Source organism: Puma concolor, chromosome A3 (assembly GCF_028749965.1).
Source record: "Puma concolor isolate L17-30 chromosome A3, mPumCon1.1.hap2, whole genome shotgun sequence".
Taxonomy (NCBI): Eukaryota; Metazoa; Chordata; class Mammalia; order Carnivora; family Felidae; genus Puma; species Puma concolor.
The window spans coordinates 109,443,275-109,461,475 of record NC_141669.1 but is presented as its reverse complement, the minus strand read 5'-3'; the positions used below and the strand labels follow the sequence as shown (position 1 = coordinate 109,461,475).

At 40.6% G+C, this 18,201-nt stretch overlaps 1 protein-coding gene across 2 annotated transcripts in view; it reads right to left on the bottom strand.

The window, feature by feature from the left end:
• Positions 1 to 10,545, bottom strand: part of GPCPD1 (glycerophosphocholine phosphodiesterase 1) — a 50,998-nt gene extending 40,453 nt beyond the window's left edge. For both annotated transcript variants that reach the window (XM_025932818.2, XM_086701739.1), the window contains exons 1-3: positions 10,418 to 10,545; positions 5,406 to 5,482; positions 2,561 to 2,657 (exon numbers count right to left, since the gene is read on the bottom strand). In XM_025932818.2, the coding sequence (XP_025788603.1) occupies positions 2,561 to 2,657; positions 5,406 to 5,454 (146 nt within the window). In that variant the 5' untranslated portion in view covers positions 5,455 to 5,482; positions 10,418 to 10,545. The remainder of the gene's footprint in view (positions 1 to 2,560; positions 2,658 to 5,405; positions 5,483 to 10,417) is intronic.
• Positions 10,546 to 18,201: the final 7,656 nt, after the last annotated feature.

Below are 18,201 nucleotides of genomic sequence, written 5' to 3'. Positions count from 1 at the left end.
AAACTTAGTGGGAAGCTTTGAAAAATGTGTTGGGCCCCTCTCTCAACCATTATTTATTCCTCATTGCCCAGGGGTAGGATCTAGACGTGTATTTTTTAAAGCCCTCACAAGTGGGTCTAATGTGCACCCCTGGTTAAGAACCACTGAATGAAAAGAGATGGGGAGAACAAAGCAATGAATTTTTTTACTCCATTTCCCTTAAATAAAGGTTGCAAAGTTAAAAATGAACCAGAACTGTTCAGTGACATCAAAAATGAACATAATCTGATGAAATTCAAGAAAAGGGAGGACACAGGGACAATGAGGTCTAGTATACCTGCCTGATTTTGAATAGCCCCCTCATATCCTGCCCCCAAATACTATAAAATCTACAAGAGCAAATAAAACCACAAGTGACCCACATTTTCTGCATTATTAGAAAACAATACTACAACCTTCAAATTATCTTTAAGTTGAAAAAAAAAAATCCTAATAGCCTGTAGGTATGGAGAGGCTTAAGAGATTCTAAAAAAAGAGGTACAGAGGGCTTAGATGCAGACCACACTGAGGGGGCACCTGGGTGGCTCAGTGGGTTCAGCGGCCAACTCTTAATCTCAGGGTCATGAGTTCAAGCCCTGCATTAGGCTCCACGCTAGGCTGAAGCTTACTTAAAAAAAAACAAAAACAAAAACAAAAATGCAGAGCACACCAAACACTCTTCTAAAATACAAGAATGGTGTCCAAGGCAAATGTCTTTTCTATCATCTTGTATCATCATCTTCTTTCCTTCGTGTGAAACACTGTTTATCTACATATATGAATCAATTACATTTCAGTGTACTTCAGTAAGGCAAAAGTGGCTGGTCCCTTGAAGTTATGTAGTTAAGTGTTATCTGTTCACATAATTTTGGCCAGGTTGGCGGAAAGGGACTTAAGACAGGTGACAGGGCAGCTCAAGCATCCAGAGCAGAGTTGTGTTTTAGGAACAAGTTCAGAAAGACATGAGGTTTTACTTCAGATCAGAATGGCTGATCTGAAACTGGAGGAAAAACCAGCCACTAAATAGGAACGAACATCTCATTCCTCTGTGATCCCAGTATTTACCAATAAAACTTCACTTGCTTTGGATTCTCTGTCTTCCTCTCTGCCCCTCCCCAACTTGCACTATTTCTCTCTCTCTCTCAAAAATAAACATAAAAAAAAAAAAAAGCTGAGAATTGGCTGAAAAATGTATTACACTAATGACAAACAGGGAAGAGTGTTTTATAGATGTTTTTTCTTTTTCTTAGCTTACATTATGATACTGTATTGTTATTTTCCTTTGCTTCGCCATTGGTGCTCCTCAAACTATTTGCTGCGAAGGACCAATTTTTGTTTGCTTGCCTGTCCTGCAACCAATACTTCTGGTCTATGTATCCAGTACAACAGAGATGAATCCACAGTGACATGCATGAATGTCCCAGCAATGTCAAATTGCTATAAACATTGCTTGCTCTTAATTTCTGTATTTCTCCCATAATGCACTGACAATAAAGTTTTTTCTCTAGCACTGGCCCACAGGCCACATTTTCAGTAGCACTGCTCGACAGGAAAACAGAATTTGAGCCTAATAATCACACAATCTGGTGCTTCTCCCTTAGGCCACTGTATGTGTTTGTATACTATTTAAGATTTCATATCTCCTTACCTCCCACACATAACATCTCGACAACCCATAACCCTTCCAAATATCCCCAACTGAACAAGTCCCACCTTTATCGACATTCATGATTCTTTACTGTGTAGATGATGTGACCTAGGCCTAGAGAAATCAGATCTGCCCAAGATCACAGTTAACTACAGAACTGAAACCAGTACCCAGACCCTCCTTTCTCTAGGGCAATGCACCAATACACCCATGCTAAGTTTAGTGTTGTATTTGATATTGGTTGTGAATTCATTTCAGTACATTAGCTAACATACTTACTTGTTCCACTCTCTGCTACAGAAAATTATTTTATAGGCTAAAGCAAAAATAAGATCTTTTATCAAGAACATGTACTGAGAGGGACACCTAGGTGGCTCAGACAATTAAGCATCTGACTTCGGTTCAGATCATGATCTCATGTCGGGCTCTGTGCTTACAGCTCAGCACCTGCTTGGGATTCTCTCACTCACTCTCTCTGCCCCTCCCCTGCTCGTGCTCACTCTTGCTCTCTCTCTCAAAAATAAACATTAAAAAATAAAATAAAAATATAAAAAAAAGAATATGTACTGAGAGCCAAAAGATAATACCTAAAAAAAGTTAAAAAAAAAAAAAAAAAAAAAGAAATAGCAATATAAGCCAGTTATTTAGAAAAATGGTAGTCACTACCAAAAGAACCAGCCAAAAGCTGAAAATGGTTGAGAGGTAGAAATTGAGAAACAGAGAAACTTGTTTGTTTACCACCAACCTTGTACAACTACCTCACTCTTTGGCACATGTGAGAACTGATAAAAATTAAAACTAGAAGAGGAAACTATACGAAGGTATCTTATAAACCCCCTAAGTTTATAATGTGAATGTCACAAGTACTCTGTCAACTGTTGTCTTCCTGCTTACCTTTCACCTGTCTCATTTTCTGGAAGAAGAGCCACAGCATTTTGAGGACTCCAGTTTCCCAAAGCATCACAGCTTCCACATATTGCAAAAACTTCTCCTAAAGAAACAGAACAACCTGTTACAGTGGGATAAGTAAGAAAGTTTCAAATTTCAGTTTAAAGAAGAAAAGAACAGTCCGTTGCACTAGATCACCTGGATACAGAGTCCCCTTTAGCAGATGGAGGAACCTCACCAGAGATATGTGTTGGACCCTGTGTTCTTAACTTGACCTACCTCTACAGAACCAAAGCCAAAGAAAAGGAGGGATGTGTAGGGATGAACTATCCTTCGTTTGTTCAACTCCTTAACTGAGCCAATAACAAGCACCAAGAAGACAGAGTGATCAGTCTGAGTGATCAGTTCCTACCTTCAAGGCAGCTTCCAATTTAAAAAGGCAAACACTAAATGCATGTTAAGTATTGTAGAGAAATAGTAACCAGTATTTTCCAGGAACAAACAGTGGCTATTAACACACTAAACGTCAAGAAAATGATCAATGGGAAAGCAGCGATGTAACAACAATAACAAAAACTACTCAAAACAGACTCAGAGTGTGACAAATCTAATTTTCCTTACTAAAATAATGACTACTGCTTTACCTGAACATTTATCATCAAGAGACAAACCAAAATACAGCTATTGCCTACATTTGCTGAATTTTGTATATTCGATAAAAGTCTACAACTTCTTGGATAGAAGTATGAAGAAGTCTTTGACTTATGTATCAATACATTCTGAATTACTACAATTAAAATTCATAAAAGAAAAAGATGAACTGAGCCCAAGTGAACAGAGTTCAAGACAAACTCCTCCACATTCTGAGTAACTTCTAGGCACTACTCTAGTAAAACGAGAACTATAGTTGGGTTCAGCTACCTGCGTGAGTACTCTGTAAGCTTGGACTGTCTAAAACTTAACTAAAGTTTCAAGTGCGATAGTCCTTCAGGAGTTTTCGGGGTTCTAAATACATGTTTGTCAAGCACAGAGGGGTTACATATAGAGATTTCACATCAAAATACTTACCAATCCTTTAGGGTAACCAGATTTTGTTTTGCAGTAAACTTAGGTTATCACTACCCTCCCTGATACAAAAAGAAAAGATTAACACTGTTGCTAAATACAAATATTCTCTTTTGTACCTACAGATTCATCTACATTCACATCCGCCACGATCTTTCCTCTAGTCATTAAGATTGAGACCCTCATCAAGCTGACCCTTCTGTGGCTAATTCTGTGCTTGGTCCATTTGCCTGGTAGAGCCAAGCTCCTCCTCCTAGTTTAAGCTGCCTGTGAACAATTCCCTGAGAGAGTACAATACACTTCTGCAGTCTTCTACCCATAGAGAAGGCTCCAAACTGGACTAGAGGTGAGCTTTTGACCCAAAGGAGCCAACCTATCAGCTGACTAGCAATCTTCAATCTGCAGAATCCTGCCCAGAGATGGAGCTTTACCAGATCTTCTTGGCTAAGACTTGAACTTGGACAAACACACATTCTGTCAACTGCTCTGATGGCTGCTATACCAAAGATGCTGGATATACACAAGTGAACCACTCATTCATTCTTTGAACACATATTTTACACCAGCTCTGAGCCAGGTACTGTGTTAAGTGCAGGCACTCAGCATGAACACAAGGTCAAATTTTCACAGTGGTTACAATCTATCAATCTCAAATAAAATCTTTTTTTTTTACATTTATTTTTGAGAGACAGAGACAGAGCACAAGTGGGGGAGGGGCAGAGAGAGAAGGAGACACAGAATCTGAAGCAGGCTCCAGGCTCTGAGCTGCCAGCACAGAGCCCAATGCGGGGCTCAAACTCATGAATCGTGAGATCATGACCTGAACCGAAATCGGACGCTTAACCAACTGAGCCACCCAGGCGCTCCTCAAATAAAATCTTAAAGGTACTAAAATTCTGAATTTCACAGGGATCCTAACCTAGCTAAATGTGGGGTTAGAGTAAGAAGAGTTAAAGGGGAGAAGGGAGGTCAAAGATACAGAGGTAATAATCTGAAAAAGCCCCCAAAAGAGGGAAGGAATGTTAACAGATTTGGGAAATGGTCAGTTTAGCCAGAGTATATCAAATAAGGAGATCCATATCCCAGGCATGATACTGTTTTGATTTGCTAGCTTACACTAAAATTATTTCACACTGCTTTAATAGACAGCAAGAAATACAAGTAGCCAAAAAAAAAAAAAAAAAAAAAAAGGAACAAAGTTATCTTAGCCAACTAATTTTATTTCACCAACTTCTTGCACTAGCAAAACTTCCCTCATTTTCATAGTACTTAAAAATCATAGTCCAGGGGCGCCTGGGTGGCGCAGTCGGTTAAGCGTCCGACTTCAGCCAGGTCACGATCTCGCGGTCCGTGAGTTCGAGCCCCGCGTCAGGCTCTGGGCTGATGGCTGGGAGCCTGGAGCCTGTTTCCGATTCTGTGTCTCCCTCTCTCTCTGCCCCTCCCCCGTTCATGCTCTGTCTCTCTCTGTCCCAAAAATAAATAAAAACGTTGAAAAAAAAATTAAAAAAAAAAAAAAATCATAGTCCAACTGTCTATGGAAAATTAAATACATTCACAGTTTTCTTGGAAAACATGAGACTAAGATATTTACTATTTGGGGAAGTATGGGTTTTTTTCATGAGTTTACTATACTCCAAGCACATTTCTGACATCAGGCAAGCCCTAAAGGTATCTTCATCTAAAAAGTAGGCCCATTGTATTAACAAACTCTATATTTAAGACATTCCAGATAAGAAAAATGCTCATTTAACTTAAAATTTTGTTTTAAAATAAAACTTTACAATACCTGGTAAAAGAGTTCCTCTTATTTCAAAGGTGACCTGAGAAGGTGTCATTCTGATGGATTTATTTTAGAATGTTGTGCTAGAAAGAAGAAGAGAAAACGTCATTTACAGTATATAAAAATCTTAGCTCTAGATAGCTACCTCCAAGAAACAAATTAAAAACAAACAAAAAACCCAAAATACGTCTCAATTGTGAGCAAAAGGTTTCAGAAAACTTACATATAAAGACTTTTTAAGAAGTACCTAGCAATTTTTAGGGCCTAATGTTAAAACCTAGTCTATGTGTATGGGCCAGAAAGACTGCAAAACAGGTGTGTCCCAACATTTTTTTTAAGGATTCAAGATTCTCTTGTTACAAACTTTCTCTTCTGATAAGCAGCTGGTCTGAACTCAGCCTATCTTTCCAGACAAGGCTCATGTTATGAAGAAGAAAAAAAAAGCAAAACAAAAACAAAAAAACTACAGATAGAAAAAAACTTGGCTCAAGAAAAGATTTCTACTTCAGTAATGCTTCAACTTTAATAACAAGGAAACAACTGAACAACTTAAGTACCATTCACTGAAACAAACTAGTTATGTTCTGCTACAAGAGGGAGATTCTGCTTCTAAGTAATGTAACTAATAACTTAAAATGAAACACAACCCTCCCCCATAAATCATTCTTTTCAGATTTTCTTTGTATTAACCATAGGACTGTCATTACTCTAGTTCTATAGACTGGAATTTAGAGTCTCGACTCTGCAATCTATTACCAAATCCTGTTGATTCTTACATCCATGCCTATCTGTCTACAGTCTGAACTTCATTCAAACTCCTAAGTATCCGTTATAACCTGTGTTTTGGCTTCTAAATGTCTTCCCAATAATATATTTATGTCAGTTAGAATATTCTTCCTCATGTCCCTGGCTTGAAATTAGCTTGATTACTTATAGAAATCTAAACCCCTAAGCCTTTGATGTCCTATCCACATTTTCTCTTTAGTTGATTTTTCATTACTTGGTTGTTTTCCCCACCCAAACCAGTCTGTTTACTATCCCCTAATTTAAGTACCTGAGGGAAGATGACAAATAGATTTTTAAAAATATATACAATATCAATTCTAAAATGGGTTACACAATTTATATAGAGAAAAAACCCATACTCTACACAAAGGTAGATCATATTCCACATAATTTCTCCAACTCCCTCTGAATTTCACCATTGTGAACCAATGTGTTCCTAAAAGAATTTCAATGGCTCTACTCTGCATCATTTCATTAATTTACCAGCATAAATGTTACTTGCATTTATACATTATTTAAAAAATCATAAGGTAATTTTCACAGCTATTCATTTTTCTGTTACCCCCCCCCCCCCCCCCCCACCACATGCACAACTATGTGATGGGCATTTAATGAACACTGCTACTCCAGTAACTACACTTCAAAGTCAAGGTGGATCTAGAGCAGCAGTTCTCACTAGGGGCAATACTGCTGGCATCTAGTCAGTAGAGGCTAATAGTGCTGCTAAACACATGCAGTGCACAGAAGAGCTCTCCACAAATCATTACCCAGCTCCAAATATTAATATAGCTGAGTTTGAGAAAGCTGATCTATTGGGGGCTGCTATGAAGGTCAAGAATCCAGGCTCAATGTTAGCTACGTATTATTTATCATCCCACTTTCATCAATTATAAGACGCAAATGTTAAGTATATTAAGCAAGACCACCCGTCAGTGTCATATCACCTATATACAGAATTCCCTATTTGATAACTCTACTATTTCAGCTAGAAAACCCAAGACCGTGCACTGGAGAAAAACCTGTCCTTGATCAAAATAATTTCTAAGATGCCTTAATCCACTTTCTGTGTCTAAGAATAAACAAGATCTATTTAAAGCATATACATCCAGTTCTAGCAAAGAATGTTCTAAATCTAAAAATAGCTCTACATTGTTACCCCCTCGTCAACCAATCCAAACATCTTATTAGCTCTCCTTTAACATGACATATCAATCTGAGTATAACTCTAAGAGTAGGAATAATCCTTTTCTAATAATTAGTTGACTGAAACACTGCCTTCTTACATTTAATTATTCATGTAATATAAAGAAACCTCAAGGCTAGCAAAAGAGCTTGGCTTTTACGTAACTGAATTAATTTAAAGACACAGCAAAAAGCCCCATCATCCAGCAAAACTGCTGAATAACCAACCTCAATCTCTACCTAGAATTGTTACTTTCACCCAGTGTTTACTGTCACAATTTTCAACTAAGACTACATCATCTCGTCTACATAATTACATAGGTGGTACTTAACTATTTTTGATCACTTTTAAATATCTACTTCAGCCAATTTTAGGGAAATCAAATATAATTATTCCTATATATTAAAATCAACAATGAGTACAAAATTACCTCTAAATTTCTACTGCATTAAATGGGGAACTTACACAATAAATTTAATAAAAGAATTCAACTGATCATTAAAACTGACTTTCAATCTTAAGGCTGCTTGTAAGAGTGGCCATAGTAACTTGTCTGTAAACAGCTGCAGTAAAGGTACTATACAAACCTATATACACAACCACAAAAATACCACCCAAAAAAAACTCCCTGGACATCAACAAAGCATCATTTTCCGCTTGGATTGCCAAAAGTCCTATAGTCTGGTTTAATTTCCACTCCCCTTCCTCCCACAATTTAATATCATACCAAATAAAAGCCTGGGGAGCTGCTCCTACCCCAGTTTACTTGATCGTGGACAGAGGCCAAAATTCTGGTGCAGGACTGGCATGTACAATTTTGACACCCAGTTACCACCAAAACAGTGACAAAGTAAAATACTGTCCTGTCATGGAACGCAAAATTTACACACTCACCAACTCTTCTTCCATACAAGCCAAAAAACCCTAAACCAAACCAAACCAAACCAAAAAACCACCCCAACTTGGAGGGGGGAGCTCTTCCAGACACACAAAACAAGATGAAAAATCCTAGTCCTTTTTATGTGTATGAGCTGACTGTAAATGTTATTTAACCAACTCAATTTGTTTTACATATAACTTCCATTTTGCGCTTTTTGAAGACAAATATAAAACAGTATTCTTATCTGAGATTTTGAGTAGCATTTAACACTATTTTAATAGTTTTTTAAAGACACAAGCAATTAGTAAAATGAGATTGCAATTTACATTCAAGAAATATTTCAGAGTTTACACTATCTGCCAAAATAAATTCTACTCTATTCTTTTTGTCAAATAAACTATCCCAACACATGATCTTACTGGTTTACCAGCTTGGGGAACAAAAGGGATAGTTAAGCAAACCAAAGGTACAGGGACATTTAGTTTAGAGCTAAATTGAGGTCATAGATATTTTTAGCTAAAGTGTGTTTTCCTGGCCAAAAAGAACATCTCTGTTTTCCTTCAAAAAGAAAAAAAAGCCATTTCCAAGTCTTGCTCTTTCTTAGATGCCAGCAGGTCTGGTCCTCATAACTGGCCATAAGGAATATATGAAATGCCTAGGTTTTTCAGAGTTCATTTCTGTTCACCCTGTCGTAGGATCCCCCCCACTATTCTGACCCCAGTACAGTTGAGCCAATATTTTAATCAAACGTATGCAGACATGAATGGACTTTTATAAAAGAAAGCGTTTCTGGAGATTTCACTCAGGTTAATTCCTTGTTCAACTTTGTAAACAATGCAGTAAAACTCTTCCAAATGTTTTCCATCTCACTTGGTCTTGGTATTATTTCACGTATAACCCACATACTTTTCCTGGCGAAGTTACATACAAAAGGATTTGATTCATCAACCTACATTCTGTAAGTATCAAATTTTACCCACTCTGCTGCTGTAAGACTTCTTTCGTGGTCACTATTTTTCTGAACACAACTTTTTCCTAAATCTTACTTTGTCCTGAATACTGGTTCTCCCTAGTCCTTAGGTCCAGAACAGATGAGGCCATGTGCAGGTTGACCTGTTTGCTTCATCCTGACTTACTCCTCGTCTCCAGAACATCAGGAGTTGACAGAGGACCGATAGCTTGTATTCACTTCTTAGCTAAGTCACAACTGTCAGAAATGTAGCAAGATGGAGACACATGCAGGGGCAGCGGAGGGGGGAGCTGCTGGGGACACACAGGGAGCCCCACAGCACAGCATGAAGAAAACATCATCAGGTCGAAACATCCTGTTTGGTTGGATCTTGTTCTACGTTATCACCGCATCAGACGGCACGGCACGGCGGCCTCAAAATGAAACAATTCTCTACGATTCATGACTGAATGCACGCATGATTCCCTTTATAAGCAGGCAGTGGGGTAGGAGGGGGGCTTTGGCGCAGAAGTCATCAAGGCAATCCGAACAGCTCTGGGAAAAGTACAGCTTTGGCGACAAGGTGCAGCTCTCCCAAAACTGCATGGACAGCACAGATGTCTATTCCTGGAACCTCTTCCCAGGACAGGAAGGCACTTTGGGGTTTTTTTTGGAATACAGCTGAATTACACAAGCATGCCTTCCACTATGCGGTTGGGCAATTTCAGAAAACAAGCAGCCGCCAAAACACCGGGAATTACTTATGGACGGATCGAGAGGTGGTCGGCGAGGGACACGCTGCGGGTTAGGGGTACGCAAACGACTTCAGCGCCAATTTGTGTTTCTTCGTTCCTTAAGTTCGTCTCCTCGTGGTGGTCTTACGCTCCATGCCTTCTGCTGCATGGAAGAGACTTCACACATTTTTCAGAGGGGAACTAAGCACCAGGCAGGCCAGCGGAATCGTGGCAGCAAACAATACAAGTCGAACAAACAGAGACTGCCCACCGACGTGCGGGCGCCAAGGTCCAGGCCGCTGTTTGCACACACACCCCACCCCCCGGGAGGGGGGTGGGCAGTGCCCGCCGGGGCCGGGGCACCCTGCCCACCCCTCGCCCCGCCACGTCCCCGGCCGGGCCGCCCTGACAGCTCCACCGCCACGTGAGCTGCCGCCGCGGCCCCCGTACCGAACGCCGGGCCAGGCCTCTGGCGGCCCGCCTCACCTGCCAGGTCCGCGGGTCCGCGCCGTCGCCGCCGCTACCGCTGCGCCCGAGAGCGAGGGCCGCGGGCCGAGATGCCCGGCGCCCGCCGTCAGCGCCTCGCCAGCGCTCCCCCAGGCAGCCCGCGGCGGCGCCGAGCGGCAGGAAGCGGATCCGCTCAAACCGGTTTCAGCTGCTCCAGACCAAACCGCCAGGCCACCCCGCGGGGCGGGGCCGGAGGGGCGGCGGGGCGGGGCGGGGAGTGACGTCACGCCGGCGCCGTCCTGGCCAATCGGCGGCCGCGCGCGGGGGGCGGTCTCGCGCGTTCCTGGAAAGGGAATCGGCGGCCGGGGGCGGCCGGGCATCCCCGGAGTTCCCGCGGTGAGCGTTTTCCGCAGACCTCGAGCAGAGGCGGGATGCCGCGCAGACACCCGGGCTCGGGACTTAGACGCGTTCCTTAGTTGGTTCCCGAAGCCGCCTTAGGACGACCGAATGTGGAGGCCGGAACCGCAGTTCTGAGTTGCATTTTTTGCCATTCAAAAGTGATGGAAATTAGCAGGCCTAAGGTTTTCTGGAAACTTTCTTTCGTTACAAAACAGCAAGCACATTTGGACCAAATCTTTGAAGTTGAAAACGAGAATTAGGTGACCTAAGATGTTTGAGCGTTTATATTACAGAGCCAGCAGCGTCACCTGGGAGCTGTCAAATTCGCATTCTCAGGACCTTTTCAGCTCTCATCTAATTTGCGTATAACGAGATCCCCAGGTTATTTGTAAGCAAATTAAAGTTTAAAGGAACTTTTCCTAAAGCAAGAAAGACCCTCTCAACAAACGTAGTACTGTTTTGTTTTCTGAAAAATCGACCCTACAAGAAAAAAAAAAAGTGAAGTTTTTTTCTCTCCTTTGATGGTCCCAGAAATATTAATCAGCATTTGCCACTTACCTAACTTAAACTGTTACCTGTCCGGCATCAAAGTTAACCTCTGGTTAACCTCTAATACAAAATTACATTAGCAGATTTCATTTAAATCAAGTGAGGTGCTGACAATTAAAGAACTACCTTTTTAGTGAATGTTGAAGGACTCTTGCAGTTAAAGACATAGCTCCGAGTTGCAAGTTGGTTGAAAAAAAGCGTTTGTACTGGATAAACGCTAGCTTTAGAAAGTTTCTAGTTTTATAAATCAAATTGCTCACGACCACATTTGATGTTTGAGCTTGGATGAGATCCCAGGGCTCTAATGACAATGTCACCCATTCAGTTAATAAATAATTATCAAGTGCCTGCTTTGTGTTAGGCACAGGATGCAGTGGTTTTTTGATAGTGCTCATTTTAATCCCAAATTTCTTAAAGACTTAAAATTTCCTCCCAATTATGTACCATTATCTGCTGAAGTCTGCTATTGTACATTTCTTAATAGCTTGGAGTCTATATCATTTCTTTCTGTTGTTAGTCATACTTGAGCGATGGATTTCTTCACCCCAAGTTTGCTTCCTTTAAATGTGTGTAATAGATCTTTGTTTTCCTGTGATCACCACTTACTCAAGTTATTATTGGCCGATGTTCATGGTTCAAGTTGATGGACCCAGTCTGTGTTCCTTCCCTAAATCCTGTTGAAATTATAGAAGCATTACATAGATTCGAAAGATGCCATCAGTGGGCTGGAAGTTGAGGAATTTCTACAAGATCTAAAACAAGCCAATAGCATTAGATGATTGGAAGAAGAATAAGGACAGAAAAACCTGGACCCACACAGGGGAAGAAGGTACTCCTGGAGATGCCATATTACAAAACCTTGCTTAAAAACTCTTTAATAGTGCAAGATATTTTAGATTACATCATATATGCCCCATTCTGATTGAGATATTCAGGTAGAATATAAAACATTCTTTCCTCCTGCCACTTCTGTGGAATGTTATTATTTTTTAAAAACATCATTGATGAGATTGATTTACTCATTATTTCCAGAAGAGCTCCATATATATTGAATATTACAAAATATTAACATCTTATTTGATTACATAATGAAATATGGTACCTCATTCATCTAAAATCAACACTACATGATCTCACTTTATACTGTAATTTTTTTAAAGGTGGTGATGTCATCAGCTAGATCCCAACACCTGACCTTTACTGCCCACTTGCTTGTACTCACAAACCATAGTCTTGCATTTTCCCTTAAGCTCTTCTTTCAACTTACCTCTTACCTCAGGCCAGTGAAACTCAAAACCACCCCTCAGGTGATAGCAACTGCCTTGACAAGACCTCCCACAGGCCCAGACCACCTGCACCCTTTGAGCTAAACCCCAGCTCCAGCCTGCACAGATGGACCATGGAGTGACCTCTGGAAAGATCTACCATGACCTTTAACTCATTAAAGGTAAATCTCCTCCCAAGGAATGAGCCCCAGCCTCATTTACATAACATACAATGTATGTATATGATGTTTCCTTAAGGCGCATGCTTGACCTTATGTCCGCCTCTACATTTGATGACAAGGTTTCCCTATGGAAATATTCATCATAATCCTACACAGAGGGTACCCATTCACCCTCTCTCGGGGAGTCATGGCTTTGCAAGCTATTCCAAGTGATCTCCTTATTTGCTGCAAATAAAGGTTTTTTTTCTTTGTGTATCAACTCAACCGGTGTAGTTTCTGTGACTCACCAAGGAGCCAACTCACGTTTGCTGGGTTAAGGTAATGCTATTGATGGAAAAGCTCTAGATTTAGGGGCCAGACTTCAACTTGAAACCTACCCCTCACCATCTGACATTTTGAGTATATATCATTGATTATAAATAACCATTTTTCATAAGTAATTGAGGACATCTTCAATTCAAATTTGACTAAAGTAGCTTTTCATCTATAAATAAGTCATGTGTGGGCCCCATTTGGGGTCATTTACCAACCCCATATAAAGTTAGCACTAATTTTCATATTTAGGAGAGTAGAATACCGTTTGTAAATGTACATTGGTAAAACTGGATATCATCAAACAGTGTCTAAAGAAAAATTACTACACGTAACGTAATTTAACATGATTACAACTCTAGAAGGCATCTATCTTATGGATTCTAGGAGACAAGACCTCGTAAAACTAAAAAGCACAAGTTATTTCAGAAAACGCTGAACTGAGCCATTTTGTTTTTAGCCTCTTCTCATTATTTTTTGTCTTTCTAAATGCCTCTCAGTCTTGTGCATTCTGCATCAGAATGGATTCCCCAAGGGAATTCCCTTTACTGCTCAAATTGTTCAGCAGTCGACTGGCTATCATTTTATCATTTTAGTGAAAATACTGATGACTGTCCACAGAATGAGCTGTTGTTTTCAGGGCATATCCTTACTTTGAACAAAAGGACTCTAACAGCACTGCTACCACACACAGCCTCAAAATCCCAGCTGCTCACTCGAGGCTGGCAACACGCCAGAGAGCCGGGATTGAAGTCAGGAAGGCAGAGGTTCTTGGCAATAGTGGTGCATCTATTATGTGAATGATTTAGATGGGGGAGATTAGAGGCAATGATTCTGCCCTTTGTCTTACTCTTGACTTGTTGGCTTACACCATACCATTGTTATTTTTCCTATAAAACGAAAATGAGAGTGAGAACTTCCACTTGATTGCTTTTATCTGTGACAGTGCTATTCTGCCCTCCTGTAATCAGGCTCTCGAGGGCCAGGATTACGTATTATTGAACTTCATATCCCAGCACAGTGCTTGGCACATAGCAGGTATAAACACGCTTATAGAAATCACTGAAAATTTTAGGAAAAAGTATTAAGTAAGTTTATCAGTTCTAGAAGTCAGTATTTAATGATGAGCAATGTTGTGTATACCCACCGGAGAAGCAGGGATTCAGTTGCTATGGGTTCCATTGTATGGCCTCTCCTTGCACTCACATCACTCACTCACTTGTCTTACAGGATTACTGCTCTGATTATCAACACTGACATTTAGTTAGATGACATTCTGACCTACAGCCATGGATATATGGCTCACACAGTGTTGGGTTTTTGGTTTTTTGGTTTCTTTAATTTTGAATGCACACCCTAGCCCGACACAGGCCCCACCATTCCCTACTACTTATCCATTGTCCTCATCCTACAACTTCTGTCTTTCCTGGCCCAGATAGCCCTCTGAGTTTGGATTCCAAGGCAACCCAGCTGGATTATCCTAGTCCAGTGGGGCTCAAGAGAACCTTGTCTTCCTTTCATGGAAATAAGTGCATGCTATGGCTGTGTTCCTTATTGCATTTTCCTTTAAAAAAAAAAACAAAAAAAAGTAATTATAAGTCCCAACCCAAGGAGTATAGAGGGTAAGAATCATTCAAACCACTTGGGATTCATTAGTTTCACCATGCAACCAATTAATGTGACTGTACATAAAAATGCTAAGCCATCAAAGATTAAAGTAATCAAAATCGTTTCCTAAAGGAAAGAAAGAAAACTCTAAAGACCTATGAAAGGGATGGAAGCTAGAATTTTGAGGCCATCTTTTTCCTCCAGATTTAACAAACTACTAGGCATTTTTTGTTGTTTAATCTGAATAAGTGGCCTTCCTTTATTTAATACAAACATCATATCTATGATTCATGGTTAGAGGACTAATTTATAGGGTGTCAACCAAAGACCATCAGAAATGGAAATTGTCTCCCGAATTATTGTGTTGCCCAGCCAACTACAGAAATTGAGCATTGATAAATTCAACTATTTGGTTGTACAGATGTTGATTTTACTGAGTTTGGGGAGAGAAGTTCCAGGTAGAGAGTTTACTACAGAAAAGTTCTATAGGAAAATGGACTCAGTCTGAGAAAACTTGTCAGTAAAATCAGTGATTATTTCAGGTATCAGATCACAGTCCAGAGAAGCCACTGTCGACTCACTAATTCACTATTCAAATCGTAGAATTACAGTCAAAGCAGACACCCAGTGTGTAAGGCAAATAGCCCAAAATTGTTTTATAGGTAAAAACTCACCTTGGAAATTTTAAGGAATTCAGAGACCTAAGAATCCTGTAATAGCCAAAGATCTCTTTTTTGTCTTCACAATAGTGCTGATTTCACTGTGTGCCAAACTCAACCAAACCAAGATTCCCTCCAGGGTATCTATTCACCTCTTTGTAAATACTGCTGGCATAGGTTGTCTGTGTTCTATCGGCCAAGTTGAATCTATAGTTTTAGAAATCTCCTTTGCCTGCTTCAAGTTATTCTCCACTTTTATGGCCTCAGTGCAAGATGATGATGATGATAATGAGAAGGGAGGAAGATAAGGAGGAGGAGAGGAAGAACAATTCTTAGACGGAGAAGGAGAAAGGGAGGAAGCAGGAGATTTATTCTCCATAGTCTGCTTCTCTGAATTAGATTCCACGAACTTCCCCAACTCATCACTCCTCTTTTTAGTGTCCCAATGGCTCCCCACAATTAGATAGCTATTCTTCAGCTATCTCCCACCTACCTCTCAAGCTTTATTTCTGACCCAAGCCACTTCTTTCCTTCCCAGTCATACTAAAGGATTCAGGGCCTCCTCAGTCTAGAACTTTGCCATTCAAAGTGTGATTCTTGAGCCAGGAGCATTGACATTCACTGGGAGCTTGTTAGAAATGTTCTCGGGCCTCACCCCAGACCTGCTGATTCAGAACCTACATTTTAACAAGAACTCCAGGGATTCACGTGTACAAAGTTTGAGAAAATCTCTTACAAGACCCTTCTTCACTGGCCACCCACCCACCTACTTGAACCAATGTAAAATTAGCTCCAAGAAGCAATCGAGTGATCTGCTACTCATCTTGGAAGCATTATCCTTCCAAACATCCTCCTCCCTCCTTAGTTCTTCCTCTGTGGGTGGGACAAAAATTTATATGGGAGAAGTTTACATAAGCAAATGTTCCTCACGCCTGGATTGAACTCCAGGGAAGGTACTGGTTTCTGGTTTTCAATCTCCTCTGCACTCCCCAGCTAGAGTAGAAACTCCTTGGAGTCAGGAACCTTATCTTATTTCTATTTTGAAGTCCCAGTACCTAGAACAATGCCTATAAGATAGCGTTGATGAATTATGTTGCCTGAGGAAATAAAAGATTGCCTTCTAAAGCCCAGCCCACCCTATCTTGTACTTAGACTCAGTCACCTAAAGGATCATCTAATCTTTAATAGAGTTTAAAGGGATTTCAGAATCACAGATCTTTAATCTCACAGGACTACTTAAATTTGGCACGGGACTGAGCACTAAACTCCTCCTATCCTGTTTCCAGTATACATTAGCTCCCCATCCTGTTTCTCGTACAAGAGATGCTGCCCTGAGCCAAATGCTGGCACCTACCATCTTACCATGCCACCCTACTGCCACCACAGGCCTACACTGTGTGTAGTGCTTTAGTCCTTGAGGTTTGAGGGCAAGTGTGAGTCCCAGATCCCAGGATGGCCCCCTTGACTCTAGGTCCAAAGACCTCTCCTAGCAGCCCATGGAGCAATCTGTTCCATCCCATCTGTAGTTCTGTGGCCTTCAACCTCCTCAGTTTCCAAGAATCCTTAATAAGGAGGAAATCATGGAAACTTACCTGTTTCTGTGATAAGGGTTTGTAATACCCATTGTTGGAAGGATGTGAGGAAATGAGTGTTCTGGCACATTAATCCTTATCAGATTCATTGATAACCCTTTTTTGGAGAATATTTGGATCATAGCTATGAATAATTTAAGTGTGCATAGCTTTCAACCCACAAATTGTACTTCTAGAAATATATATTTACAAAAATACTAATACAGGCACATAAAGATATACCAAGAATATTCATGTAGCATAGCTTGAAATTGCCAAAAAGAAAAAACTCCACACACACACACACACACACACACACACACACACACACACAGAAACGAAAAACAAAAGTAAAAAGTAAAACAATGTAGGGGCACTTGAGTATCTCAGTTGGTTAAGCATCTGGCTCTTTATTTCATCTCAGGTCATGATCTCATGGTTTGTGGGATTGAACCCCATGTGGGCTCTGTGCTGACAGCATGGAGCCTGCTTAGGATTCTCTCTCTCTCTCTCTCTCTCTCTCTCTCTCTCTCTCTCTCCACCCCTCCCCCGCTCATGCTCTTTCTTTCTCTCTTTCTCTCTCTCAAAATAAATAAACATTAAAAAAAAAAAAAGTAAATCGGGGCATCTAGGTGGCTCAGTCTGTTAAGCATCTGACTTTGGCTCAGGTCATGATCTCTTGGTTCATGGGTTTGAGCCCCACATTGGGGTCTGGGCTGACAGCTGAGAGCCTGGAGCCTGCCTCGGATTCTGTGCCCCCCCCATCTCTGACTCTCCCCCACTCGCTCTCTGTATCTCTCTCTCTCAAAAATAAATAAATATTTAAAAATTTTCAAAAAAAAAAGTAAATCAATGTAAACACCCTTCAGTTGGAAGTATGGTAATGGATATATAAGTGATACATAAGTGAAAGAATGTGATTACTCCTTACGAACTGACTTGGAAAGATGTTCAGTCTATTTTTAAGTAAAAGAAAGCAAATGGTAGGTGCATAGTATATCCCGCTTTTTGAGAAGTATATGTTGATATATGTGTATCTACAGAGATAGATGTTGCTATAGCACTTTTTCAAAAAATACAATTTATTGTCAAGTTAGCTAACATACAGTGTATACAGTGTGCTCTTGGCTTCGGGGGTAGATTCCTGTGATTCATCGCTTACATACAACACCCAGTGCTCATCCCAACAAGTGCCCTCCTCATTGTCCATCACCCATTTTCCCCTCTCCCCCACCCCCCATCAACCCTCAGTTTGTTCTCTGTATTTAAGAGTCTCTT